At 42.1% G+C, this 27,559-nt stretch overlaps 1 protein-coding gene across 3 annotated transcripts in view; it reads right to left on the bottom strand.

Annotated features, from left to right (window-relative positions):
- Positions 1–602: 602 nt before the first annotated feature.
- LOC134494343 (Y+L amino acid transporter 2-like) overlaps positions 603–27,559 on the bottom strand; it is a 31,927-nt gene continuing 4,970 nt past the window's right edge. For 2 of the 3 annotated variants that reach the window (XM_063299460.1, XM_063299461.1), the window contains exons 2-10: positions 19,837–20,358; positions 15,605–15,730; positions 14,481–14,625; positions 14,142–14,265; positions 10,955–11,058; positions 3,346–3,442; positions 2,556–2,705; positions 1,525–1,708; positions 603–764 (exon numbers count right to left, since the gene is read on the bottom strand). In XM_063299460.1, coding sequence (XP_063155530.1) covers positions 673–764; positions 1,525–1,708; positions 2,556–2,705; positions 3,346–3,442; positions 10,955–11,058; positions 14,142–14,265; positions 14,481–14,625; positions 15,605–15,730; positions 19,837–20,341 — 1,527 coding nt within the window. In that variant the 5' untranslated portion in view covers positions 20,342–20,358 and the 3' untranslated portion in view covers positions 603–672. Of the gene's footprint in view, positions 765–1,524; positions 1,709–2,555; positions 2,706–3,345; positions 3,443–10,954; positions 11,059–14,141; positions 14,266–14,480; positions 14,626–15,604; positions 15,731–19,836; positions 20,359–27,559 lie in introns of those variants that run through there. The other variant, XM_063299462.1, reaches the window with a different exon arrangement.

Genomic DNA, 27,559 nt, shown 5'->3' with positions numbered 1-27,559 from the left:
TCTACTAAATACATTTTTTTCATAATACAATTATTAATATCCAAGGAGAAAAGGCAAACTGTGGTGTAACACTGACAGTAACATTTGCCATGTCAATGCTGAACTTAAATGTTAGGCACCAGTACAAGGGCATACAATATCTCTTTACTGCTCCACTAATACTCTTCCATGGATTTCTTTGACTCAGTGCCACAAGATGGCACTGCATTGATGCATACTAGTTACATGCATCCACCAAATAAACTGGACACCTTCCATCTGTAAAAGGCCTACAATGCCTTAGAATTTATAAGTATGAACTTGAGATTTTAAAAGTTGATGTTTTTAGTTTTTTCTCCAGCCATTATTCAACCTTTTCCTTCCTAGTGTTCTAGATTCAGTTGGTAACTGTCACTTTGCTGATGAACTCTAAATCCATAGCACGTTGTAAGAGCTTGCTTCGGTACAAAGGGCTGCTTATTAAAAAAATTAAAAAACAATGTGTAATTCTTATGTACAGAACTGGCATAAAGAAATCCCTCAAACTGATGACAACAAAGAAAAGGTGGATGAAGTGGCACAGACTGAAAAAACAGCAAAATGATGCACAGTACTGCCTTGCTACACCCTACAGCACAGAGGAGGATTTCCAGCTGCTTGGCTGCGTGAAGTGTGGAAATTGTCCAAATAAGTCTACTTTGCTTTGATTTCCAGTGCCTCTGTTTCAACGTCCAAGTCTGTCAGACAGCAACAGAATAACATCTGAGCATACTTCGTGGTGGTAGCTGCAAGATGAAATAAAGTGGCCACATTATAAAAACAGTAATGCCATTGGCATTAATGGCATTTCTGTAAAAGTCCTCATTAACATGGCAACCCTGCTTTTTGGAACAAATTGGTTACTGAAATTTGGTATGAGATAGAGTTACAAAACTTTTTGGGAGTCAAGGGACAGCCTTGGCTTTTAGAGTGACGAGGGCTGCATTTTAAAAAGGGGGCAGAGTTGAAACAAAAGATGAAGGGCAAGACCAAAATTAAATTTCATTCTATTTAATTTACATTAAATTTTAGCTAAAGTTAAATTAACCAAAGATAGTTAAAAGAATTATTCTTTTATTATTCCCAGGTATTCAATGTCTTTTTCCTTCTTTCTCATTAAAAGTTACAATTTAGTGGAAACATTTTGAGCTGTGTGCAAGGCTATGTGGGGAAGGATGTATGTGGCTCTGGGACCTTGGATGGCTGACTCCCTCATACAGGGGTGTCTGGTGGGGTGGTGTCAAAAAAGTCAAGATGATGGCTATGATAGCATAATCAAAGCATGCAGACCTTCAATTGCATGGTCGAGGTTGCCATTTTGACTAATTTGCCCCCCCAGAAGAGATACCACTCTCATTAGATGGGTAAAAGAGTTGAAATAAATACAGTCAGTAGCTTCTGATTTGAACCATGTTAACATCATCCATCCATCCATCCATCTCTCCCTCCCTCCCGTGCAGAGGATATAAATTTGAAAAATTATAAATAAAACATGTAGTTTCCTACCAGAAAGCCACTGAAGATACCAAGGTCTCTTTTCTACTGGTAAATAAACTCCCAAAAAGTAAGCGGGAATCCCAGAGAGTGCAATGCCAATTCCAATAATAGAATTGATTGTATCACTGTAGAGAGGCACTATAACCAGGAAAATGGTGCATATGCAATATACAATGGGAAAGAACAGACTGAGCTGAAAATACAAAAGATAATTCCAAGTTAAAATAAGTGCTTCTGAAAAATGCCGCCATATCACAACTCTCACAATTTCAAATAAGCTTTTCTATAGCTGTGTTTCATATCCTAAAAGAAAATAATTGTACATATGACAAAGAATATTCCTTAGTGCATGGTCTGAAATTCTCAGAAACAACAACAACCTGGTCTTCAGTTTAATCCTGAATTGTGTTCAATAGATAAAAGGTAGATATAAAAAATATTTATTTTGCTTGCTTCTCCAATTAAGGGGCCTTTAATTGGATTACCACATCTGGACTGCGAAAATCTATGCAACAACTACCTAGCAATTAAAAGATACAGAAAATGCTAGTTCTTTGTTGCCATCTAGTGAATGTCTGCATTTTTACAGCCTGGATCTGGTAACCCTAGTTTTTAAGCAGCAAGTCTGTCATTTCATAAATAAAATTTTCTACAGAGCAGCCTTTCTCAACCTTTTGAAGCTGAAGGAACCCTTGAAATATTTTTCAGGCCTTGGGGAACCCCTGCACATTGAGGCTCAAATATAGGACAGAAGTTACAAAATTATATTTGTGTAGGCCTGAATATATGCATTAACAGCGTTCTTAAACTAAAAATAAAGAATGAAATTTACCTCATTAATGTGAAATTACCCAAATTTGAAACAATTTTTTAAATAAATCGTGATCTCCCAGAGAACCCTTAGTGACCTCTCACGGAACCCTGGGGTTCCACGGAGCCCTGGTTGAGAAAGCCTAGTCTACAGAGTCTTAATACAAAAGCTAGAACTATATACAGGACATGGGCTAACATTTTAAGTTTTAATTCTCTTAAGTACTTACTTTAATTGGCCTTGGCCTATCTGGCTGGATATACCTTAAATATATTAATCCTGCAATGGATAGTCCAACAAAGAACCAGTAGCTGAAACAGTAGTAATTTATCAGGAGAAAGACATCTTCCACAAGGAGATAAATCAAAGTCATTAAACCCTATCAGCAGATAAAAGAGAGAGAATGAAGTGTAAAGATAAGGGAAAAAATAAATGTCTGCTCTAAATCAATGTTTTTTGAACTTGGCAACTTTAAGATGTGTGGACTTAACTCCCAGAATTCCCCAGCCTGCTCTAAATGATGCTTAATCATTGATGTGTCTCAGCTGATATCCCCAGATAGAACAGGATTACAGTTTCCCGAATTTAGTCCTGAATTTAGTCTCCATTGCTAACAGCTTTAACCAGATAAAGTGCACCTATTGGAAGCTTCCTTTTGTGCTAGTTGCTCTTGAACTTCAGATTCCCACAATCCCCAGCCAGGTGCTAGAGAGCTACATTTGGGAAGTTTCTTCATGCTGATGTTGCTAGCGGTGGTATTATTATTTCTTGTAAAAGAGCCTGAGAATCATTCAACTAGAAGTCCTATACATAACCTCAAAGACATGCCACTAAATCCAATCCGTCTTCAAAATAGGCATGAACTGGATACTGCTGTCACTGCCTGAATAATGCCTATATATTCAGTTTGTTAAAATAAAAATTTCTTCCTTGCCTCAGTTCACATGAAATAAATGTATAATGAATATAGGTTTCAGAATAAACAAAGCTTTGTTCTCCTATGTTTTATCATTACTTACATTAAAAACAAGAGCAGGAACAGGGGTGAAACATTTTATATGAATTAAGCTCAGGCTATCAGGGAGATGTCCTTCTCTAGCTCCAACATAAAAAAGTCTATAAAAAGTGAAAAAAACATATAAATTACTAATATATATTACTATATATACAATCCATTCATCCATCCATCCATCCATCCACAATCAAAATAATAGTGATGTCAATCATAACAACATAAATAATCCTTTTCCTTCTTCTCCTTCTTCCCACCATTACTATAATTTACAGTTTTATTTTGTTCTTCTCCAGGGAATTCAGGATGGAACATCTTCACAATTTTTTCTGAAGTGAATTAGGCTGACTAAAAATGATTGGCCCAAGGTTACCTAGAAAACTTTATTGACTGGAGTTTTGAAACTGAATCTTCATGGACTTAGTTCAACATTTTATCCCCTGCTGCATTCCTTGTGGTGAAGTGCTAAGGAATGCAGTCCCCATGGCATCCATAGGGAACTGTCCTTTGCAATTCCATTATGGAGTCAATCATGTGGAAATGTTTATTGAAATTATGTATACATTACCAACAATGTATATTCTCTGAATTAATTTTGTAGACAAAGGCACACAGTGTAGTATAAAATATTATCTGTGTAAATGAAATATTCTGAGACACTAGAAGTAGCCCGAGAAAGAAGGAAAGCAAAAGGCAACAGTGATAGGGGGAGATATGCCCAATTAAATGCAAAATTCCAGAGGTTAGCCAGAAGAGATAAGGAATAATTTTTAAACAAGCAATGCACGGAAGTGGAAGAAGACAATAGAATAGGAAGGACAAGAGACCTCTTCCAGAAAATTAGAAACATCGGAGGTAAATTCTGGGCAAAAATAGGTATGATCAAAAACAAAGATGGCAAGGACCTAACAGAAGAAGAAGAGATCAAGAAAAGGTGGCAAGAATATACAGAAGACCTGTATAGGAAGGATAACAATATCGGGGATAGCTTTGACGGTGTGGTCAGTGAGCTAGAGCCAGACATCCTGAAGAGTGAGGTTGAATGGGCCTTAAGAAGCATTGCTAATAACAAGGCAGCAGGAGACAATGGCATCCCAGCTGAACTGTTCAAAATCTTGCAAGATGATGCTGTCAAGATAATGCATGCTATATGCCAGCAAATTTGGAAAACACAAGAATGGCCATCAGACTGGAAAAAATCAACTTATATCCCCATACCAAAAAAGGGAAACACTAAAGCATGTTCAAACTATCGAACAGTGGCACTCATTTCACATGCCAGTAAGGTAATGCTCAAGATCCTGCAAGGTAGACTTCAGCAATTCATGGAGCAAGAATTGCCAGAGGTACAAGCTGGGTTTAGAAAAGGCAGAGGAACTAGGGACCAAATTGCCAATATCCGCTGGATAATGGAAAAAGCCAGGGAGTTTCAGAAAAACATCTATTTCTGTTTTATTGACTATTCTAAAGCCTTTGACTGTGTGGACCATAACAAATTGTGGCAAGTTCTTAGTGGTATGGGGATACCAAGTCATCTTGTCTGCCTCCTGAAGAATCTGTATAATGACCAAGTAGCAACAGTAAGAACAGACCACGGAACAACGGACTGGTTTAAGATTGGGAAAGGAGTATGGCAGGGCTGTATACTCTCACCCTACCTATTCAACTTGTACGCAGAACACATCATGCGACATGCTGGGCTTGAGGAATCCAAGGCTGGAGTTAAAATCGCTGGAAGACACATTAACAATCTCAGATATGCAGATGATACCACTCTGATGGCTGAAAGCGAAGAGGAACTGAGGAGCCTTATGATGGTGAAAGAAGAAAGTGCAAAAGCTGGCTTGCAGCTAAACCTCAAAAAAACCAAGATTATGGCAACCAGCTTGATTGATAACTGGCAAATAGAGGGAGAAAATGTAGAGGCAGGGAAAGACTTCGTATTTCTAGGTGCGAAGATTACTGCAGATGCTGACTGCAGTCAGGAAATCAGAAGACGTTTAATCCTTGGGAGAAGAGCAATGACAAATCTCGATAAAATAGTTAAGAGCAGAGACCTCACGCTGACAACAAAGGTCCACATAGTTAAAGCAATGGTATTCCCAGAAGTAACATATGGCTGCGAGAGCTGGACCATAAGGAAGGCTGAGAGAAGGAAGATAGATGCTTTTGAACTGTGGTGTTGGAGGAAAATTCTGAGAGTCCCTTGGACTGCAAGCAGATCAAACCAGTCCATACTCCAGGAAATAAAGCCAGACTGTTCACTTGAGGGAATGATATTAAAGGCAAAACTGAAATACTTTGGCCACATAATGAGAAGACAGGACACCCTGGAGAAGATGCTGATGCTAGGGAGAGTGGAAGGCAAAAGGAAGAGGGGCCGACCAAGGGCAAGATGGATAGATGATATTCTAGAGGTGACGGACTCATCCCTGGGGGAGCTGGGGGTGTCGACGACCGACAGGAAGCTCTGGCGTGGGCTGGTCCATGAAGTCACGAAGAGTCGGAAGTGACTGAACGAATAAACAACAACAAATGAAATTAATATTAGTTTAATAATGTGTTAGAACTTCTTTGGGAAGCTGACAAGGTGTGCCACTGCAAAAAAAAAAAAAACCTGTCTTGTAGCTATCTATGAAATCTCAGGATAAAGGTCTCAAGACCTCTATCTTATAGACCAGATAGATATATGTAGAAGAATGAGATCCTTCAGGAAACATTGCTCTTAACCATTTAAGATAAAATTGGTACTTAGAATTGGGCATGAAAATAGCCTGACATCCAGCACAGGTGGAAGAATGCTATCACACAATCATCAATGTCATTCACAAGAAATGGTACCATTCTTAAAGTATGATATGAAAAGTATATAGTATGCAATCTAATTGTGCCACTGCTATATGGGGAAATGAAGAAATAAAGGAAACACATATTTGTCCCCAGTCTTGAGTCTCAGATGTCCTAAGCCTACCATTCTTAGAATTACAAGCCTTAGTAGCTGTGAATTCTGGATATAGTAGGCCAAGATTATCTGTAGTACATCAGGCTGGGAAAAGTGCAGTAAAGGACTTAAAATCGTATAAAGTAGTAGAATGTTTCAGCCCATACATTGCATTAGCAATGCAAAATATAATGGTCTTTTCTTTTTTTCTGGTTTGGGGTGTTTTTAAAACATTAAAATAAATAGCAATGAGAAATTGTTTTTTGCTGTTCTTGTGCCCAGACTGGTACACTTAGCGTCAGTGGAATTCTCCCCAGCAATGGATTTTTTTGAGGTGGACTACTAAAAACAGACCACTGGGTGGCATTATATCTTCTCATATTGTCCAATCTAAATGTTTCCACCTGCTTCTGATACGGTAGGGCCTGTGTTTAAATATGTTAAGTTTGATGTATTTTCTACTGGAAACATGTAAGTTCTTTGCTGAGGTTCATAATACAAATTTCTGAATAGGCTTCTTTTCTCTTTATAAAACACAGTTTGGGACTTCTGGGGAAGACATGGTGAACTGAAGACAGTTCTGCTAAAAGCAGAGCCAACAACCATGGCGAAATAAAGAGACAGCGAGTAGACCAGCTCTTTGTAATTTCTCTCTGGACAAGGAGAGGACTTGAGATCACCCACAAGTGCTCTGTACAGTTGCGCCTTATGAGGAGACCACAAGACAGCAGTCTCCAGCGGGTTTAGAGCTCTGGGAGATGAGGGAATAACCATTCTTTACTCAAACCACGGTCGGCACCTTTAAGGACACTGGGTTTGCAATCTCTTTCGGAAATTGCTTGTTAACTGCTTTTCAGCTATTAGGAACCTTTTGATCGACAAGTTTTATAGCACTGGGTAAGTTTCCTTTAATCCATAGTGAAAAAAGTTTTAAATACAAGTTTAATGACTTAAAAAAATTATTTTGGAATAAACAGCAAAAGGGTGATTAGAATTTTGAGTTTGGAAAGTTACAAACAAACTAAGGGTCCAGATGGATTTGAAAGAAGATTTTGGAATTATAAGAATCCTTCCCATGGGAAGATGCTTTTGTTTTGAATTCTCTTTAAAAAACATGATAGGATGGGACTTTGAAGATTGAACACCAGAAGATGGAAAAAGAAGAAAAAAAAATACAGCTTGAAGTTCACAGAAATATTGATAAAACTAACAGCTTTTAGCTGTCCTGTGGTTCTAAGAAAATACATGGCTGCTGCTGGAGCCATTTCCAGGAATTAATGAATGAGCAGAAAGAATTATGGTGGGAGTAATAAAAATACAAGTTACCATAAATATCTGGGCTGTTAATGCTACAGATTTTTATAGTATCCTGAGAATATGTCTCCTTAACCCAGTTTTCCCCAACCAAATGTACTGGTCTTCAACTTCCAGAAGTCCCAGCCAGCATGGCAGTTGCACACAAATTGGCCTTGTTGGCTGGGGATGATGGAATTATCACAGATCTAGTATCTGATTCTTTTTAACAGGACTTTTCTAACATGAGATTGAACTTTGTCATCATATTGATGTCTGATGGTTGGAGAGCCAGTTTGGTCTAGTGGTTAAGGCTCCAGGCTAGAAACCAGGAGATTGTGAATTCTAGTCCTGCCTTAGGCATGATTGCCGGCTGGGTGACTTTGGGCCAGTCACTCTCATCAATCTCAGTCCACGACATCAAGCTTGGTAGCAACAAGCCGGTCAGTCAATTCCTGTTGTAACCAAGTGATCAACATTTGTTTGATCTGAAGAGTGGACCCTGTACCCGCAGGAAAACACTAGGAGGGAAAAAAAATGATGTCTGATTGTTTGGGAAAAAGAAACAAGGAAGAACAGTCTCTCAAGAAAAAAGAACAATAAAATTAAATTTCATTAAGTAGGAATACAGTGTCCATTTATTTATTTATTTATCTGTCATTACTCATACAATTTAATGAATAGAATAGAAACTTTATTGATTTAGTCAACTGACTATATCAAAAGTGTATGACCGATACAAGTATACCCTGTGCCCGATGGAACACTCTTCCCCTAGAGTTGAGGTGTGCCCTCACTCTCCGGACCTTCCAGAAAAGGGTAAAGACCTGGCTCTGCCATCTTGCATGGGGCATGAAGAGGGGTAACCAACCCTGGGGCTGGTTAGCACTCTGAAGATGCTCCCATAAATTAAGAACTTTTTACCATCTATGCCTTGTAATTTATTATTTATTTAAGAATATTGTTTTATTGTTTTATTGTATTTTAACTAGTTTTTATCCTTGTTTTATTGTAAACTGCCCAGAGTCGCTCTTTGAGATGGGCGGTGACTAAATCTGAAATAAAAATAAATAAATAAAAATACAAAGAGATACAAAGAAAACATAGGACATATTTATAATAAGTTGTCACCCCTAATGTTAACCCCAATCTGCTTTAGATAATCTGTCCTCTTCGAAATGGCCTTTGATATAAAGAGTACAGTCTTACTAGCGATATGCAGGTTTGTTCCCTGCAAAAATAAGATAGTTTCTCCTGGGTGCCCCAGCATTTTTTAGTTTTTAAATAAGAATCTAGTCCTTTCTGCAGAATATAGTTTGCAATCAAAGAGGATATGTGCAATGTCTTCAACAGCTGGTGCACCACAGATACACAGTCTTTCTTCAAACAGAGCTCCATGAAACCCCACCCCACATATCTTACTATAGAAACTAGTTGTTCAAAACGAGCTCTAGATAAAGTTCTTCTAAGATGTTGAAGCATGAAAGTAATTAAGTACTTTTGTAACTGGGAGGCTGATTTGTACTGAGCCAGCCACTTCAAGGACTTAACATGTTTAAGGGGATGCAATATCATCTTGGGCTGCCACGTCCATGACCCTTTGTTGGAAACTTTTCTTGGTCTTCTAATCTGATTGGACTGGGAATTGGATGGAGACTTTGTAAAGGGGGTAAACCCAACTCTGTCTTACTGCTGGAGATGGTGTAGATTGTCCACCCTCAAGATGCATTTCAAAAAAGTAGACTGTATCTGTTGCAGTAAGGGAGCATTTATATATCCCCACAGTTCTGTGCCATAGGTAATCTTTGGGACTATTTTGCTGTTGTATACATTTACGATTAGAGTTAGAGAACCTGGGTAGCTGTGGTTGGTGAGCTGCCTTATGGCACTGGCACAGGCTGTAGCCCTTAAAGAACTCCTCTTAAAGTGTGGGAGCCAGGAACCTGTTTCTGTAAAAACAATTCCTCAGTATAGATAGGACTTAACCTGATCTATATGTTCCCTATCCAGGCTCCAGTTATACCTAGTCCGTCTCTTCCTGAAAACAACTACTTATTGAAGTTCAGATAGTTAAGTGCACAGTATGAACTAAACCTGCATAGCAGTCTTCTCAGCCCTACCTGGGTGTATGACATCAATACCATGTTATCTGCGTAAAGCAGAATACTGTATTTATATGTTTACTTTTAACTTTAGGCATTTGCATAGCAGTTGAATGAGGGGATTTTGGGATATCGTTAATGTACAGATTAAACCAAATGGGAGCATCCTTGTCTGACCCCTTTATTGGTGCTAATTATCTCTGCTAGGGAACTGTGTGCTCCTGTGAGTCCCCTTAGGCAGGAGTTTGAATATAATGCCTTGATTCAAGATAAGAGTCTGGGATCCATGCCCAGGTCCATAAATTTCTTCCAAAGAAGCTCCCTATTTATTGAATCAAATGCTTCACTGAGGTCTATAAAAGTTGTAAACAGTTGGCTCCCTTTATCTGTATATTTTTCTATTAGATGACATAAAATAAAACAGTTATCAATAGTGGATTGACCAGGCCTAAATCCAGTTTGCTCTTCGGGTAGCAAGCCCTTTTCAATAACCCAGTCCTCAATCTTGTATAAAAGATATTTGGGATACAATTTTGCTGCAATGTCAATTAGACTAATTGGTCTATCATTTGAGGGATCACCCTTATCACCCTTTTTGTAAATGGGGACTACAATAGAGAGCTGCCAACCAGCTGAAATTTGGCAGGAATTATTTATATGAGTAAATAAACCTGTAGGTAAGGGAGCCCACCAGTTAGTGTGACATTTGAATAATTCAGGGGTAGAAGATCTTCCCCAGGAGCCTTACTGGACTTCAGAGTCTGAATGAGTCCTCTGGTCTCCCGTTCAATCACCGGAGGCCAGGATGGGGAGGGACTACAGTACAATTTAATGAAGTATCATTTGATTTTTTTAAAAAAAAGAATGTTGGTGACGTTCTCCTGGGTGGAACATGATGCTTTTTCACATATTCAGTACAAGTGGCCAAGGGGTACATGAGAATTACTTGTTTCTCACAGTAAAGTCATCTCTCCAGTAGTTTTCAGCCTACGGTGAAACTTAAATCCCAAGGGAGGACATGATGAGGAATTCCTCTCCTCTTGGGCTTTTTGAGTAGCAGTGCCTCCACTAAGATGTCCTGCCCCTTCATAGGTTGCTGGAAAACTCTTTCCCCTGGAGAAAATTCAAGAAATGATCCACCCAGTTTCTTTTCCTAAAAAGTTTGATGGAGAAGTTTGAGAAGCCATTTATGCTTAGCATTACAATGCACAACAGAAACATTTATTAAGCATTGGCTGCTGACTTTATCAACCCAGTACTCATTTCCTAGTGTCTCATACCTTGAAGCTGCAATAATTGATGAGTTTAATCCTCCATAACAAGACATTGCCACTGCAATAGGGATGATCCACTTAGCGTGGCTAAGAGCTTCATTACCAAATGACTGCAACAGAAAGAAAAGTAGAAGAAAAGGCTCATTCAGCTAGTTTCCCTGTGTCAGAGAAATTGACTGCATGGAAATGTAAGTTCCAGCACAAAATTAGACTCGGTGAATTCCGACATTACCAGCATCTTGAAAAAGCTTTTGAGTTTAGCTATCCACCATGGACAACTAGATTTCTACTGATTAAGTAATAAGAGACAAGAAAACCAGAAAAGAATTATCATGATCTGACAAGGATTTTTAATAATCACAGAAGGATTTTGTAAACTCCCAAACTTCCTGTGGGGTAGTGAAAAAAATTATCATCTACCTTATTTGTTCCAAAGCAAACTTTCCTAACATGGTGCTTTCCCAATGTGTTGAAACTGCAGGGTCAAGAATTCCCAGCCATATTGCAGATCTGTTTCTGTAAACCACCCAGAGTCCTTCCTTTGGAGTGGGAGGGAGATGGGCAGTAATAAAATTTGACAAAATGAAATAAATAAATAATGCCTTCTCTTCATATTGGCTGGGAATTGTAGTCCAAACTGTATCTGGAGGGGACTGGGTTGAAGAGACTTTTCTAACAGTTCCATAGCATATATATGTGGTACAGGAAAGAATCCTCAACGTACTATCAGTGAGAACACAGAAGAGAGAAAATCAACAGCACTAGGTGCTATGTGTAAGTTGTAGAAAATATAATTTGGCTCTACCACATTTAATAAAAGCTCTCCTTGACTGAGAATGTGGCATTCTCACATGTTACAGTAAGCTAGACATTCCTATTTAATAGAAAGTTGTTTTAAAATGTGATAATTCAGGAGGAGGCAAACTTTTTGAACTGGTGGGCAGGTTTAGAATTTTGAAAGCGACCAATCATAAAATATCCATTGACCAAAACACGAACGGGGGATTGTGCCTATCAGTTTCTCCAGCCCTTGAGGATGCTTCCTACTATTCCAGCTTATCTGTTGTTATTGTGTTCCTGGACAGGTAGATAGTCAAACTTCCAAACCAAACACCAATCATTTTCTAAGGATACTTATGGGTCTTATGTGGGACCCAGAAACTTTCTTAGGACAACAACAGGAGAGATTAGAATTTTGCTTTGCAACATGCCAGCTGCAAATTTTAATTATTTTGTAAATAGGAAAATAACTTTTCATTTAATATCATTGTAATAAGGTAATTTAAAAAAAAATAAAAAAATGAACTAAGCTTATGGAACCTAGTGGGAACCTATTGGCATCATACTGCCTATTCCTGTTATAGAAGAGTTAATATTACTGTTTTCTTTTCCACTAGTGTTCCCCTTTAGTGTCCCCAGGTCAAATTGACCATGCTGAAATTCAAAAACTATGTTTCTGAATCATCACAGGATTTGGGTATTGGAAGAGAAGCAACAATTCATGGGAAAGGAGTCCTATGTCTCCTTCTATTTATGTCCTTTATTTAAGGTCCATGGAACTTACTGCTCTAAGTAAAGTAACCCAATGCCCAAGGTATTCCCAAAGAAGATCATCTGATAGCTTCCAAAACAAATGGGTTGCGCCTTCAGAATAATTACTCATTTTAAAACTAAGACCCAATCTTGCTAGTGCATTTAGAATCAAGAGGTTATACTTGCACTGAAATGATAACATTGCTTTGCATTTAAAAAATAATCTTATGGGTAGCTGGATTTTTCTTCAGTTTTCAAGGTTTGGTTCTCCCCAACCAACTGTGGGAGTAACAGCAGCACGTACTACAATAAACCTGGTTTATGTGCATGGATTTTCTGCAGGTGCTTTAAAAACTCTTTTTATAATTTATTTTTGCTACTGCTAAAACTGACACTGAGTATTCAGCAAAGGAATTAGTGATAATTTCAAACAGCTTCCTGTCAAATTCCCATATTCTTAGCTCTTAACTACTGCTCTTCTACATGTTCTGTATAACTTATCTATCTTTATTTTTTGCCCATTTATCACTGACAAAAATGTCAAATTCTGTTTCTAAGCTTCAGAGAGGAAAATATATGCAAGAATATCTCATTTCCTTATTTACTCCATTACCACAAACAGGCAATTTTATTTCAGTATTACACTCATGATAAATTCCATCTCTTGAAAACAAAGACGTATTGCTATATCCATAAATTGCAGTTTCATAACTCTTAAAACAAGAGTGGGCAACCAATGAAATGCATATAGCTCTGAGCACCCAGCAGTGCAAGACCTAAAATTCAGCAGCAAAATGATTGCATTTTGGCTGTAACATGTCAGACCATGTGGGAGGGAGGTGTTCAGCAGGGTTTACATGAGAATAATGTTTTTTTCCCAGGTGATTTCTGGTTGCATTATCTCCCTTAAACAATTGCAATACCTCTTCCACCCCAAATGGGCCAAAAAAGATTCAGCCATCCAGTTCTAGTGACATCATCAATGTACCAAATGATCTGAGCTCAGGAGTCTCTACTGTACACCTTGCCTCAGAAATTGCCTCCATTTGTGTTAAAGCATCTAGGAAAATGAGCTGATACTAAGCCTGATGTATATTTCTCTGGCTTGAAATCTAAAATATTACTAAGATTTAAATCAAGAAAGAGTGAAATGAAAACTAATTGATTTAGTCACATGCTGTCTCTACCTAACATCTGGGATTCTATTGCAGGTTGTGGATTCTTGCAATAGGAAATTCTACATGGCAGTTTGGAATACATGGGAAGTTCAGTTCAGTAGCACCCCTAAGGTGGTTAAATATATTGATCTGATGAAAACAATGCTGTGCCATTGCACCACAAGTCCTTTTGTATGTACCTCATGCCATCACACACACATGCCAGAAGGATGGAGCTTGTAGTGCAATAGCACAATGCTGCTTTTGTTATTTTAATGAAAGCAACAAGACACCGTGGACACCTGTGTTTGGGCTGCATGAAAGGCAAGTGGTAAGTAGACAAAAAAGTGTATAACGTGTTTATTATGGGTCAGCCTTCTTCAACCTGCTGTCCATCAGATGCACTGACATTCTCAGAGTTGCAATCCAATACATGTAGATATCCTGAGATTGGGGAAGGCTGCCCATCAGATGCACCCAACAATTTATAATGTACAACATACCACAGCCACCGCATCACTTGCTAAGAGAGCAGGCATGTCCAACACGACATAGTAGGCCACATTGGTCAACAAGTAAATAATAGTCACTATAGGCATTGATACGGCAATGGAAAGCGGAAGGTTTCTGAAGAAAGAAATAAAACAGCATAGCACATTAAATGCAACTGAATTAAGGATAAACCAAAAGGGGAAATATAAAGCAAGTATTAAAACAGCAGTTTATATATGCATCTTTCTACACTATTGAGTTCACTTATGTATATATAAATGAAAAAAAAGCACCAGATTCAAAAGGAGGAGGAGGAGGAGGAGATGTGGTTATCCAACACGAACATGTACCTTTCTGGGTTTTTCATTTCTTCTGTGACAAAATTCAATGTGTCCCATCCAGAGTAGGAAAAGAGGGCAGAATAAAGAGCAAGTGCAACAAATCCTGCATTTGTTGTGGAACCTTCAAACGGTTCCTTAAGGTTTTCAGTTTCTCCTGTGAAAACATCAGAAGTTTGAAGTTATTTACATTTAACTTCATATAATACAAATAACTACGTATAACTACGTATAAAGTACCCAAATATAGGTCCTTTATATGTAGCTCACTTAAAAGTGTGGTAGAACTGGAATATTCACTGCATGAAAATCATGGTTATATTTTGCCTTTCCCATTACTCAATGCATAGTTTGTTGCATTGCTCACATATTCTCTTTACCCTTCTTGGAAGCGAGTCTCTTCATACCAGCTGCCTGGCATCAGAGGACAAAGGTCACAAAAGATCACAGTTCAGTTAATGTGAGCAAAGATATGCCACTTGGAAGCATCATTTTCTGTATGATGACACATTCTTTCATGAAGTTTCTTTGGTGGAGTTACTTTGCCTCCATTAGAGTTAAAGAGCAAAAGAGCCAACATGAATGAACTCAGGGCAGCTCCCCCGTTATAAAATGTACATAAAAACCTGCATTTGGATTGCTCAGGATAATTACTGCAATCTAGTAGTTAGTTGCTGGCAGTGCATTGTTAAATGTATATTTGGAAATAATGATTACCAAGGTTTGGGCACATTACAAAAAATATGGGATGCTGATCAGAATGGGATGCTGATAGAGACAGTGCCTTAAAAACTGGATTATTTTGATGTGTTTGCTGGGCTGCAGCCATAGGAATAATAAATATGATTTGTTCAGTTGCAACAAATCTGGATGCCCAATATCAAGTTATTCAGAGAATTGTAGATATTGGAAATGAACGTTGTGTATAAACATAATGTGCACAGAGATCCATGACCCTAGAAATTGCTGCAGATGGATCACAGTATATTTTTTTTCCTGCATAAGAGGAACGGTTCATGTCAAACACAGACACACTCATACTACACAGCCAAAAAGTAAAGTCTGACTTAAACTCTAGGGTTCCCTCTATATGCTATTTAGTTTTGTCACATTTATAAGAGAAAGTACTTTCTTACCTTGACTAATTTTATAAAGCCCCACAACTATGACCGTAATAAGAGCCATCACTTTTGCATATGTGAAAAGATCCTGTACTCGGGTTCCCCACTTCACATTGACACAATTAATAAAAGTCAGAGAGCCTAACAAAAAAATAGGGTACAAACAAAATAAACTTTGTTAGCTGCATTTCATTAGAATACACAAGCTATTTGAAATGTTTCTTTTAACAGGCTGGCTATTTTGTTTTTCAAAAGTACAGGTGAATGTATTAAAGAACTCCAGGTGGCCCTTGTTTAGTGACCACAATTGGGACCAGCAACTTGGTTGTTAAATGAAGCAGTCACTAAGTGAAACTGATTGTGCTTATAATCTTACGTCAGCTTTCCTTTGATTTACAGACCTGCAACAGTTGTAAATGTGGGGACTGGTCATAAAGTTACTTTTTCATCACCATCGTAACTGCAAATGGTTACTAAATAAGGCAGTCACTAAATGAGGACTACCTGTAAAATGAGCACCCAATGCAGACCAAAAGCAAATTTGCAAGCAAGATATACATAAAAATGAGATATGCCTCTTTCATATGCCTTCAGTGGGAGGCAGAAACCAAAAGACATGGAACAATAAAGCTATTTTTTAAAGAGAATATTGATTTGTAAATGGTTTATCTGATGGATAGTGCTATAATTTTGGAGCATGTCTAACTAGATTTGCCAGTTTTAGGATGAGAAGAACCTGTCAATCAGATCATAAGAGTAAACAATGAAGAAATGCCTAACTAAATGTAGTCTTTTGCCTCAGGCTGATAAAGACAAATTTGTGAGACTTTATGACAATACTGCACATACTTTCGAGAAGTAAATCACACTGAGTATGGTGCTCCAATTTTCAGTAAACATGCAAAGGATTGCACAATTTATTTGAATTCTTTCCTCAGACATTTAACTTACATGGGCTTGGGCAAACCTTTCTTTTCTGATCTTAGTTGTGCTTATAATTTTTAAAGCAGGAATGTAAATGATATTAGAGGGGTGTTGAGAAGGTGAAAAGTAGTTCAGTTTCCATGTATCATTTCAAATATACACTGAATATTTTAAACAATATGAAAACACGCCCATCTTTTAGGTGCATTCTCCCAAGAATGATGTTTGATATAGCTTCATGCTGATGATGAATAGTTTTTTTTAACAATGTAATGTGTGAAATGGGCCACAGTAATAGTTCTAAGCATTTTTAGAAGCAAGATGATATACTGTAGGTATTAATATTAAGCATTTTCTATGCACAGCGGTACTCCTGCATGGAAAGTCAATGAAATTGTTAAACTTCCCCAAGCAGATACTCAGTTCAACTCTCAAAGTTTACACTTTTCTGGGGAGCATTGTCCAAATAATCTACAAGGCATTAAGGTGGGGGGAGATTCTGTTAGAGAAGTAAAAATTCACTCAGGAGCTCTGACTGATGTAACTTGCTCTTGCGAAATAATTGTCTTCTATCAGAGTATTATACATAATTAAAAAAAAAAGATGTGTGCCTTCAAACTCTGGCACTAATTCTAATAATTTTAATCTGAGTTCCAGTAACCAATGACCTTCTTATAAAGTAAAATAAAGATTCCCTTGAGTTGAGCTTGATTCCTGATGAATACAGTACATGGAAAATCTGAGTAATTTTCTTGGCATAAATATTCAAGAAGTGGCTTGCTGTTAAGAATCATCTTAATCATCTTAATTTCTTAGAGATGATGGAGGGAGGAGCCAGGATGGCAACAAACAAGCAGCTTCTTAGAGTTACTCACATTCTAAATCTTAGGCATGGGTCAGAAAAGTTTTCTTCTTGGGGGGAAGGGGCAGTGAAATGACGTTATCAATGAAGCTATCCTGCTTATCAAATATAGGAGATAACATCAGTTGAGATAGTGCTGTCGGTGTGATCTCAGGTATATGGGCATCATAGCTGCTTGTGTGATATTACTAACAAATCAAACAGTCTTTTATTGCATCAGTCAGTAAAAAGGAGGGTTGATTTTGCTTTATAAACAGGTTCTGTTGAAAAATCACCAGATTTTGATGGGCTCTACCAAATACTTTTGGTTTTATATGATCCCTGATTTTAGTTAGGGATTATCCCTTATTTTAGTTAGTGATCAGTATAAAAAATCCTCCAAAACCATCCAAGGAAATAATCCCCCAAAACAATCCAAGGAAAATTACTACAACTTTAAAGTATACTTTTAATAATTAAGTATGTGCAAAATAGATGACAGAAACTTAATTTTGGGAAGATTTTTTTTGTCTGAAAGAGGAAACATTCTGTTGTTGTTTACAATCCCAGGCAGTTGCGCCATCTGGGTCAGGCTTTGGAAAAGAAATCAACTCAAGAGAATCAGCAGGACGCCCTAACATAGTATGGCTTATAATATTTGAAATATTATATACACATCACAATCTAAAGATATGGAACTCCATACAGTCATTTGATATAGGGTCTAAAACTTTGCATAATTGTGCTATTGAGTCTAAGATGGGTACCAAGTCAATAGATGATCTTTTGATGCCCTCTCAGAAACCAAGTTGCAAGTTTCAATGTAATATTTCTCTATACCCAAGAACTCAAGATTAGATATGCTTCATTTATCTACAAAAGATTGAACAGATGATTTAGTGATTTTTTTTCTTGAAAATTTCCCCCATACATCCACTTTTAGATTAAAGATAGTAGTTATAGGAAGTGCTTTGAAAAAGTATTAGCTGCTTATCAGTTTTGGTCACAAAATGCATTAAAATTACTTCTACATCAATAGATGAAGACTGGGATTTTGTTTTGAGGAATGTAGTTCAACTCTGCTTAATTTGACCTTTAGAAGGATACTTCTTTACAGGTAGTACTCGAGTTACAATGGCAATTGGGACTGGAATTGCCATTGCTAAGGAATGTGGTTGTAAAGCATGGCATCATGTGACTGTATTGCTTAGCAATAAAAATCCCGGCAGTCCCTGTTGCCGTTGTAACCCCAGGACCGCATGGGTCATTAAGTGGGAGCCCCAGGTAAGGAGTGTGGGAGGATGGGGGGGGTGCTGCAGGCAGGTGCTGGGAAGTGCAGGTGGGCTGGCGAGGGCCACGGATGGGCACTGGGAAGTGCAGGCGGGTCAGCAAGGGCTGCAGGTGGGTAGGCACTGGGAAGTGTGGGCAGGGGGTTGCCATAGTGGGGCTCCTCAGGAGAAAAAGCTGCAGTAGCAATTTACGGGATCGACTTGCAACCTTCCCTGCCGGCTTCCCCATTGACTTTGCTTGTGGGAAGCTGGCAGGGAAGCTGGCATAACACAACGCTCCAAACAAGGAGAAGATCTCACAAATGGCGATCATGTGACTGCAGGGATGCTATGACCCCCTCAATTTCCTGGACCAGTCGCAAGTCCCCCTCATTCAGCACCATCGGAATTTTGAATCATCTCTGAATGAGTGGTCGTAACCCGAGGACTACCTGGTACCTGTAACTGTGTACATTTGTCTCTGTGTGTTATTTTGTGAAATAATGATTTAGATCAACCAAGTGCCTAATTCGTGTTTTGAACATTTATTCCCAGGCAACAGGCCATTAACCTGTTCTAAAGCTGTTGTTCAAAACAGCTGGAAGCTACCAGGATGCCATGGTCTAGATCACAGGTCCAAGGTCATAATGTTGGGTTAAAGGGGAAAGGGGGTAGACTCAAATTCTTTTTAGACATAAGTAGCCCACTATGATAGTACTTGATAATTTCTAACCTGAAATATTGGTTTGCATCCCAGGGGCAGCATACTTAACTCTCAGACATGGAGCTACAGTAAGTAGTTGGGCTGTGTATATTGTATCCTGCCCACTCTAAATAATAACATAATCGGTGCCTTTCTAGATTAACCAATGCCTTCGTATTCCAGGTTTCTATTCTGTTTGGTTTATCACATTTTATCACATTTGAAACCAGTAATCAAGATCTAAAGGAGGCATCCCTAATGAAAACCAAAATCTAAAATCACCTATGTATACATCCTTTCCTTTCCTTTCCTTTCGAAACTGTACAAATACCTTTCATGTTTAATTGTTCTCATCTTCAGACCAAGTCTGAATTTAGAATTTTTCACTGATAAAATGGCAGATTCTGGAATTTATTTGGCTATTACCCCAGAAAATGAATAAAACATGATTACATTCTAAAACTATACTGTATAATAAATTATTGCATTGACCAAGTAAAATTTTACTTACAGATACAGGCGGCTGCAATCAACCTAACTGCTCCATAGGGTGGCTCACAGAATGGAAATATTGGCTGAACAATATAATTAGCAAAAGTAATTGCTATGACTGCCTGAGTGGTAGGTTCAATGATCAACAAGGAAGACCATAGTCTGATAAAAGCTATAAATCCTCCAAAAGCTTCTAGAATATAGGCATAGCTTGCTCCTGATTTAATTATGGATGTCCCCAGTTCAGCATAACACAACGCTCCAAACAAGGAGAAGATCCCACCAAGGGCCCAGAGGAGGAGTGCAAGTCCATACGAGCCACTATACATTAGCACACCCTTGGGTGATACGAATATCCCTGATCCAATCATGTTCCCTACAATTAAAGAAATGCCATTAAGCAAGGTGATTTCTTGCTTCATTTGCATCTTTTCCTTCTTGTTCTCTGCCACAGAGTCCAATTCATGTAATTCATTCTTGGTTACTTTTTTTTTATTGCAACATGTTGTCCAACGACCCGTCATCTTCAGTTAAACATTACCTGGAAGTAAGAAGAAGGAAATAATGTTTTGTCTGGGGAAAAAAAAAAGAAATGTGGAAACAAGGAAGAGTTGTACTATCACACTGTAACAGGCTATTAAACCTGTTAATCATCATCACCACCATCATCTGGAATCTCTAATCAAGAGGCAAAGCTCTTGTAATAATAATAATAATAATATAAAAAATGGCCTCATTCAAATGAACTCTTTGTTTGTTTCCTTAGTCTTTCACAGGACCTCATCAAGTTCTCACCCCAGTCTAAGGCCAGAAGCACTGGTACTCCAGGTTTTTCTACATGCAACTATCCCTCATTGCAGTTAGGCCTGGGCATGGGCTAAAGACCGCAATTTTTGGTGAGGTAGGAGTGGTTTTCCTGGATAGAGGACAGGAGAAGAAAGAAAAGGTAAGCCTGAGGTTCACTATTGGAAGAGCTACTTTTCTTTGCAGAAAAATCTTCATAATGAAATTATGATTTTACTGTTCAAGAAAAACAGACTTTGAAACACTGGTTCCAGGCCTTTCCTAGATTAAAAAAAAGTTTCATGGGTTTGGTTAGAAATTTAAAATACTAATTTTCTATCATTAATTATTACTAGGAGCCTGAGCAGTGATGGGCAGCACATACAGTTTAGCTATTACTTTGTATAATACATGTGGAAACTTAATTTAGAGAACTTTGTTCTGAGAGCACTGTATGCAGCAAAGTTAAAGCCATAGAAGGGTCTACTCAAGATTGACTCAAACTATAATATGATATCCCTTCCATTCCTACATGCAGAAGCCTACTGGGGTGATAGTTGACTTTGGTTTCAGCATTGCTAATGTGGATCAGGGAGAGTCCCTGGATGACTTTGACCAGTCACTCTCTTTCAGGCCAACCCATATAGCTGCTGCGGGGATAAATTTAGGAGATACCTGTAATGATTGCCTACTCTAATAGACTCAGACTCACAAGCAGGAACTTAATGATATCTGATTTATTAAAGAATAGTATGCAAATACAGAGAAAGCTGAGAATGAGCAAAAGCGCGCCAAATACAAACTAAAAACCCTCGGCTCAAACGTAATCCCTCCCCTCACCCTGCCGTTGCAAACTCCCCCCCCCCCCCAGTGCTGGTAACCGTTTCTGCTGATGTCCTGGGAAAGGAACTGTCAGGCTCTGCCTGCTACCCAGTAAAAACACAGACGCTAGTGTAGGCTTAGGTTCTGGTTTTATTTGAGTAACAGTATGCGTGCCCTTTAAGAAAGCTGAGAGTGAGTGGAGCGTGCCGGAACGGGATTTAAATAGCCCGCGCCGGTCAGCGCTCCACCCCTTCTTACTCTGGGTGCGCCCCCGAGCCCCGTCATTTCCGTCTTCAGTAAGTGAGGGGTCGTGGAGCCCCTCCTGTGCTCCGGGCATTTCCTTGATTGCTTCCCTGGCCGGTGATGGTTCATTGCCGGGCGATCAGGTTCGTAATCTCTTTGACAGCTCGGGCACGCCTCATGGTCTGGTCTTGTCAATTGCTTTCTTTGCAACATTGTATCTTTCTCTTCCGTGCCTCCGGCTAGAGTTGATACTTTGTTGCCAGCACCTGTTGCTCTCTTTTGTTACCTAGTTGCCTTTTCCCTTAATCCGCCCGGGACCCATTTCCCTGCATTGTCATGCGAGCCGTTGGGATGTCACAAGCATTGCAACGGTGATCATGACATACTACCCCCCTTTGAGAAAGTTAAGCCGCGGGTTTGGAGGGATAGGCGGTATGGAAGGTGCGGAGCAGGTCGGGGGCCTGGACGTCGCGGGCAGCGACCCGCTCAGGGTGTGGAAAGTGTTTCCACTTTACTAGGTATTGGAGGGAGCCCCGCCGCTTGCAGGAGTCAAGTACCTCCTTCACTTTGAAATGTTGTTGCCTGTCTATCATCACTGGGGGGGCGGCGTGGGTGCCACCAGGAGGGATCACTTGCCAGCTTGAGTAAGCTGCAGTGAAATACCGGGTGCAGTCTCTTTAAATTATGGGGCAGGTCCAAGCTCACCATGACTGAGTTCACGATTTGTGTCACCTGGAATGGTCCAATAAACTTGGGGGCCAGCTTCTTTGATGGTTGTGGTGATTTTATGAATCTGGTGGATAGATAGACCATGTCCCCCACCTGAAACGTTGGTTGCTGGCGCCGGTGTTTGTCCGCTTGCAATTTGTACGCGGTTTGTGCCTCTTTAAGTGCATCCTTGATGACCGGCCAGGAATCTGCGAGTTTCTCACCCCAATCGCAGGCGGCCACTGCTGGGGACGGAGGCTGAGGTAGTTCAGGGATGGGGACGAACTCCCGACCTGACACCACCCCAAAGGGGTTTTTCCCGTGCTTTGGTGTATCGCGTTGTTGTATGTGACCTCTGCAAACGGGAGGAGGTCCACCCAGTCGTCCTGGTGGTAGTTTATGTAGGAGTGGAGGAATTGCTCCAGTGTGGCATTAAGGATCTCTGTGGATTCGTCCGTCTGGGGATGCCAGGAGGTTGGCAGGGCTTGCTGGGTACCTATCAGTTTCAAAAAAGCCCACCAAAACCTCGAGGTAAATTGTGTGCCCCTATCAGTCACCAAGCGGGAGGGTCACCCGTGTAGGCGGTACACATGGACTAGGAACAGTTTCACCAGCTGTTGGGCTGACGGGATCGAGACGCAGGGGATGAAATGGGCTTGTTTTGAAAAGTAGTCTTTTACAACCCAAATTACCATTTTCTTTTGGCTGGGCGGTAAGTCTACTATGAAGTCCATTGAGATTTCATCCCAAGGACGGGAGGGTTCAGCCACGGGTTGCAGCAACCCCTGGGGTTTGCCAGCCGGTCGCTTGGCCATAGCGCACACTGGGCAGGACGCCACATACGTCTTGACGTCCTCCCTCAGCGAGGGCCACCAAAACTGTCTCTGAGTTAGGTGTAGGGTTTTCAAAAACCCGAAGTGACCAGCCTGTTTGCTGTCATGCAATCTGTTGAGGATCGCCTGCCGTTGTGAGTTGGGTACATATAACCTTCCCTCCACCCATGCGAGGTCCTGTGCCATAGTGACCTTGTTGGGGTTGGTGAGGAGCCAGGGGTCAGATTTTAACGCCGTTGTAAAATCTGCCCGTAACCCACCTGGCATTTGAGGTTGCCTGTGTCTAGGGGCGGGTTGCGCAGTAGTTGTTTGCAAAGGGGGGCAGGTTGTCCCCGAGCACATCCCTGGGTGATAGCTGCCATACCCAGTTGAGAATCGGAGAACACCGTCCCTACAATGTCGGAGATAGGCTCCGCATCCTGGGGCAGTCGGGAGAGTGCGTCTGCTAGGAAATTCTTTTTTCCTGGTATGAACTTCAGCTGGAAGTTGAACCGGCCGAAGAACTGAGCCCAGCGTATCTGTTTGGGGCTGAGGCGCCAGGGTGTACAGAGCGCCTCGAGGTTGCGGTGGTCTGTCCAGACCTCAAACGGGCAAGTCGTCCCTTCCAAAAGGTGACGCCAAGCCTCCAGTGCTGCTTTAACCGCAAATGCTTCCTTTTTCCACACGTGCCAGCGCCTCTCTGTCTCTGAGAATTTCCTAGAGAGATAGGCGCATGGCTTCAGGATTCCAGCGGCATCCTTTTGCAGCAGGATGGCGCCTATTGAGAAGTCAGAGGCATCCACCTGCACCACAAAAGGCCGTTCGGGGTCTGGGTGAGCTAGAATTGGCTCCGCTGTGAACAGCGCTTTTAGCCTGCCAAACGCGGTTTGACAGGCAGGAGTCCAATTAAGTACAGCCCCTGGGTTTTTGACCTTGCGCATCTCCCCGACGCCTTTGGTCTTGAACAAATCGGTTAAGGGCAGGGCAATTTCCGCAACCCCCCTTGTGAAGGACCTAAAGAAGTTCGCAAACCCAAGGAAGCTTTGAAGCTGGCGCCTGGTGCGTGGGTGTTCCCAGCTCAAAACTGCCTGAACCTTTGCGGGGTCCATCTCTACGCCTTTGTCAGAGATTCTGTACCCTAAGTAGTCCAAGCGCGACTTGTGGAATTCACACTTGGACAGCTTAGCATAGAGTTTGGCTTTCCGGAGCTTAGTGAGAACTTGCCTCACTAACCTCTCGTGTTCCCTCTGCGTCCTCGTGTAGATGAGGACATCATCCAGGTAAACCAGTACGCCCTTGAATAGATGTTCATGCAGTACCTCATTGATGAGTTGCATGAAGACCCCCGGGGCCTCCACAAGACCGAATGGCAGTACCTTGTATTGGAAGGAGCCCAAGGGGCAGTTGAACGCCATTTTCCACTTGTCCCCCTCCCTGATGCGGATTCTGTAATACGCCTCGCAGAGGTCAAGTTTGGAAAACACCCTTCCCTTTGACAAGTGTGCCAGCATGTCCTTTATGAGGGGTAGGGGGTATTTGTTGGATAGGGAAGTGGAATTTAATCCGCGGTAATCGGTGCATAGTCTCAGGGTGCCGTCCTTCTTTTCATGAAATAGGACGGGTGCTCCAACCGGTGAGTTTGCTGGTTCTATGAAGCCCCTGGAGAGGTTTTTGTCCAAGAATTCCCGCAGCGCCGCTAATTCTCTTTGGGTCATGGGGTAGATCTTGGGCTTGGGTAATGGGACATCTGGGAGCAGTTCAATTGTGCAGTCCGTCTTGCGGTGGGGGGGGTAATTGGTCCGCCTCCTCTTCTCCGAAGACATCTGCAAAGTCCACGTATTGCTCCGGCAGTCCTTCTGGGGGGGGGGGGGGTCATGGGTTTGGTCGACGACCTCTGCCCTCCCCACCATCAGAGCAGATGGTTTGTCTGGTGTCGGTGCCTGGTAGACCCCGTCTTTGAACGTGATGGAGCGTGTCCTCCAATCTATGTGTGGGTTGTGGCGTGCTAGCCAGGGGATCCCCAGCACTACTATGGGTTTCCCCACCTGGGTTACCACAAAGTCTATGGATTCCTTGTGGGTGCCCATTGTCAGGGTGACCTTTCTGGTCCTCTGGGTGGCCGGTTCCCCCCCCCCCCCCCCCGCTGTAGAGCCATCGAGTTGTTGGAACGCCAGCGGTTTAGGGAGTGGGGGGAGCAGGGCAGTTTTAATGTGGCAACAATGTCTGGTGGATCAGATTTCTGGAGCATCCAGAGTCCACCAGAGCCTCGACCGTGATGGCTCTAGGGCCGTACGAGAGTTCAATTGTCCCTGCCAGGATGGAGCAATCGTCACTCACCCTGGGGTTGTTGCACCCCTTCTTCACCACCTGCCCAGCGGCGCTGCTTAGAGCAGGTGGGGGGTGTTTTCCGCTGGCTGTTCTTGGGCGTCGATCGCATCCCCTGCAAGGTAGGTGTCCGCATCCTCGTCTGGGGTTGCTAGCGCTCCTGTCAGACGTCTGGGGGGGTTGGATGGCTTGTGTGGCGTCTTCGGTGTTGGTCTGGGCAGGCGATCAGTTGTCCTGTTCTTGAAACAGTCCGCCGCTCGGTGGCCCGTCTTCCCACACCTGGTACATTGCCCGTGGGCAAGCCTCCGTTGTTGGTCTGCATGCCAGGTTGGGCCTGACTGTGGGACTGGTCCTCTTGTGCTGGGAGGGACTTTGTCATCTGCAGTTGCGAGCAGGAATGTGCGCTGAGCGTGCTCCGCTTTTCCGGCTAGGCAGATCCACCCGTGAAGGGAGGCTGGGTCATCCCTGTAGAGTGCCCATTGTAGTACCTCCCGGTTGAGGCCACGCTTGAACATGTCGATCAGGGTGGCCTCAGACCATTCCGTGATTTTGCCTGCGAGGACCTTGAACTTGAGGGCGTAGTCAGCCACCATTTTTCTTCCCTGGCGAAGCGCTTGAAGTGTGCACTTGGCCCTTTCTTTCGCCAGGGGGTCCTCAAAGTAATGCTTCAGCTCGGCTAGGAAGTCGTGGAAATTGGCCAAGGCTGGGGCTCAGGACTCGGCCATCTGCACGTACCAGTCCGCAGCCCTGCCTTGGAGCTTGGTGGCCACTGCCGAGATTTTGGCTGCTTCTGTGCTGAAGTAATGGCCGTATTGGGCCATGTAGTCCCTCGCATTCGTGAGAAGGAAGGACAGTTTTGTAGGGTCCCCATCAAATTGTACGGGGAAGTCTTTGGCAAACCCCCCAATTTGTGGGACCCTTACCTGTGGGTGGTGAGGGATGGCTCCCACTGGCCTGGGGCCACGAAGCCCTGCGACAGAGTCTCATGCTTGGCCCCTTCCGCTCGGGGTTGGTGGCAGGGTGGGTAGGGTGCCCCAATCCCCTCTTGCCCCCTGTGCCGCCTCAGTCTTGGAGTGCTCACCTACGATCATTGCCAGGGACTGGAGCATGTGTTCCAGGTCTTGTACCTTGGCTTCCAGGGCCGTGACCCTGTCTGGCGTGCCCTGGTCGTCCGACGTCGGTGCTGCCGGATGCTGTTCGGTCTGTAGTCTTGCGCCTTCCTGCTCAGGAGTTTGGGGGTAGCAGAGCCTCCAGGTGGAGTAGGGTGTTCCCGTCCAGGGTCCTGCTCCGCCGGCCCATGTGAGGAGTTGTTGGTCCCCGACTTCGTCTTCCGTTGGGGCTCTCCCGTCTGGGTTGGAGCTCCAGGTCTGGAACTGGGGTGTGGTGTGGGCAGGGAGGGTGTCCGTGTCCCATTTTGGGTGCACCGCCTCCAGCAGCTGTCGGGTCGCCTCTGCCTCTTGCGGGCCGTCCTTCACGCCTCTGGTGCGAAGTGCTGGCTCCATTGCTGTCCCCGGTTCCGTTTTCGCCAGTTGATCTCTCCTGCGGAAAATTTTCGTCCGGTGGAGCTTGGTGACTTTGGTTTGGTGACTCTCAGCTTTATGTCAGGCTCTGCCTGCTACCCAGTAAAAACACAGACGCTAGTGTAGGCTTAGGTTTTGGTTTTATTTGAGTAACAGTATGTGTGCCCTTTAAGAAAGCTGAGAGTGAGTGGAGTGCGCCGGAACGGGATTTAAATAGCCCGCGCCGGTCAGCGCTCCACCCCTTCTTACTCTGGGTGCACCCCCGAGCCTCGTCGGTTCCGTCTTCGGTAGGTGAGGGGTCGTGGAGCCCCTCCTGTGCTCCGGGCGTTTCCTTGATTGCTTCCCTGGCTGGTGATGGTTCATTGCCGGGCGATCAGGTTCATAATCTCTTTGACAGCTCGGGCACGCCTCGTGATCTGGTCTTGTCAATTGCTTTCTTTGCAACATTGTATCTTTCTCTTCCGTGCCTCCGGCTAGAGTTGATACTTTGTTGCCAGCACCTGTTGCTCTCTTTTGTTACCTAGTTGCC

This window comes from Candoia aspera, chromosome 3 (assembly GCF_035149785.1).
Source record: "Candoia aspera isolate rCanAsp1 chromosome 3, rCanAsp1.hap2, whole genome shotgun sequence".
In the NCBI taxonomy this organism is placed as follows: domain Eukaryota; kingdom Metazoa; phylum Chordata; class Lepidosauria; order Squamata; family Boidae; genus Candoia; species Candoia aspera.
This window is presented reverse-complemented; position numbering and strand designations above follow the sequence as displayed.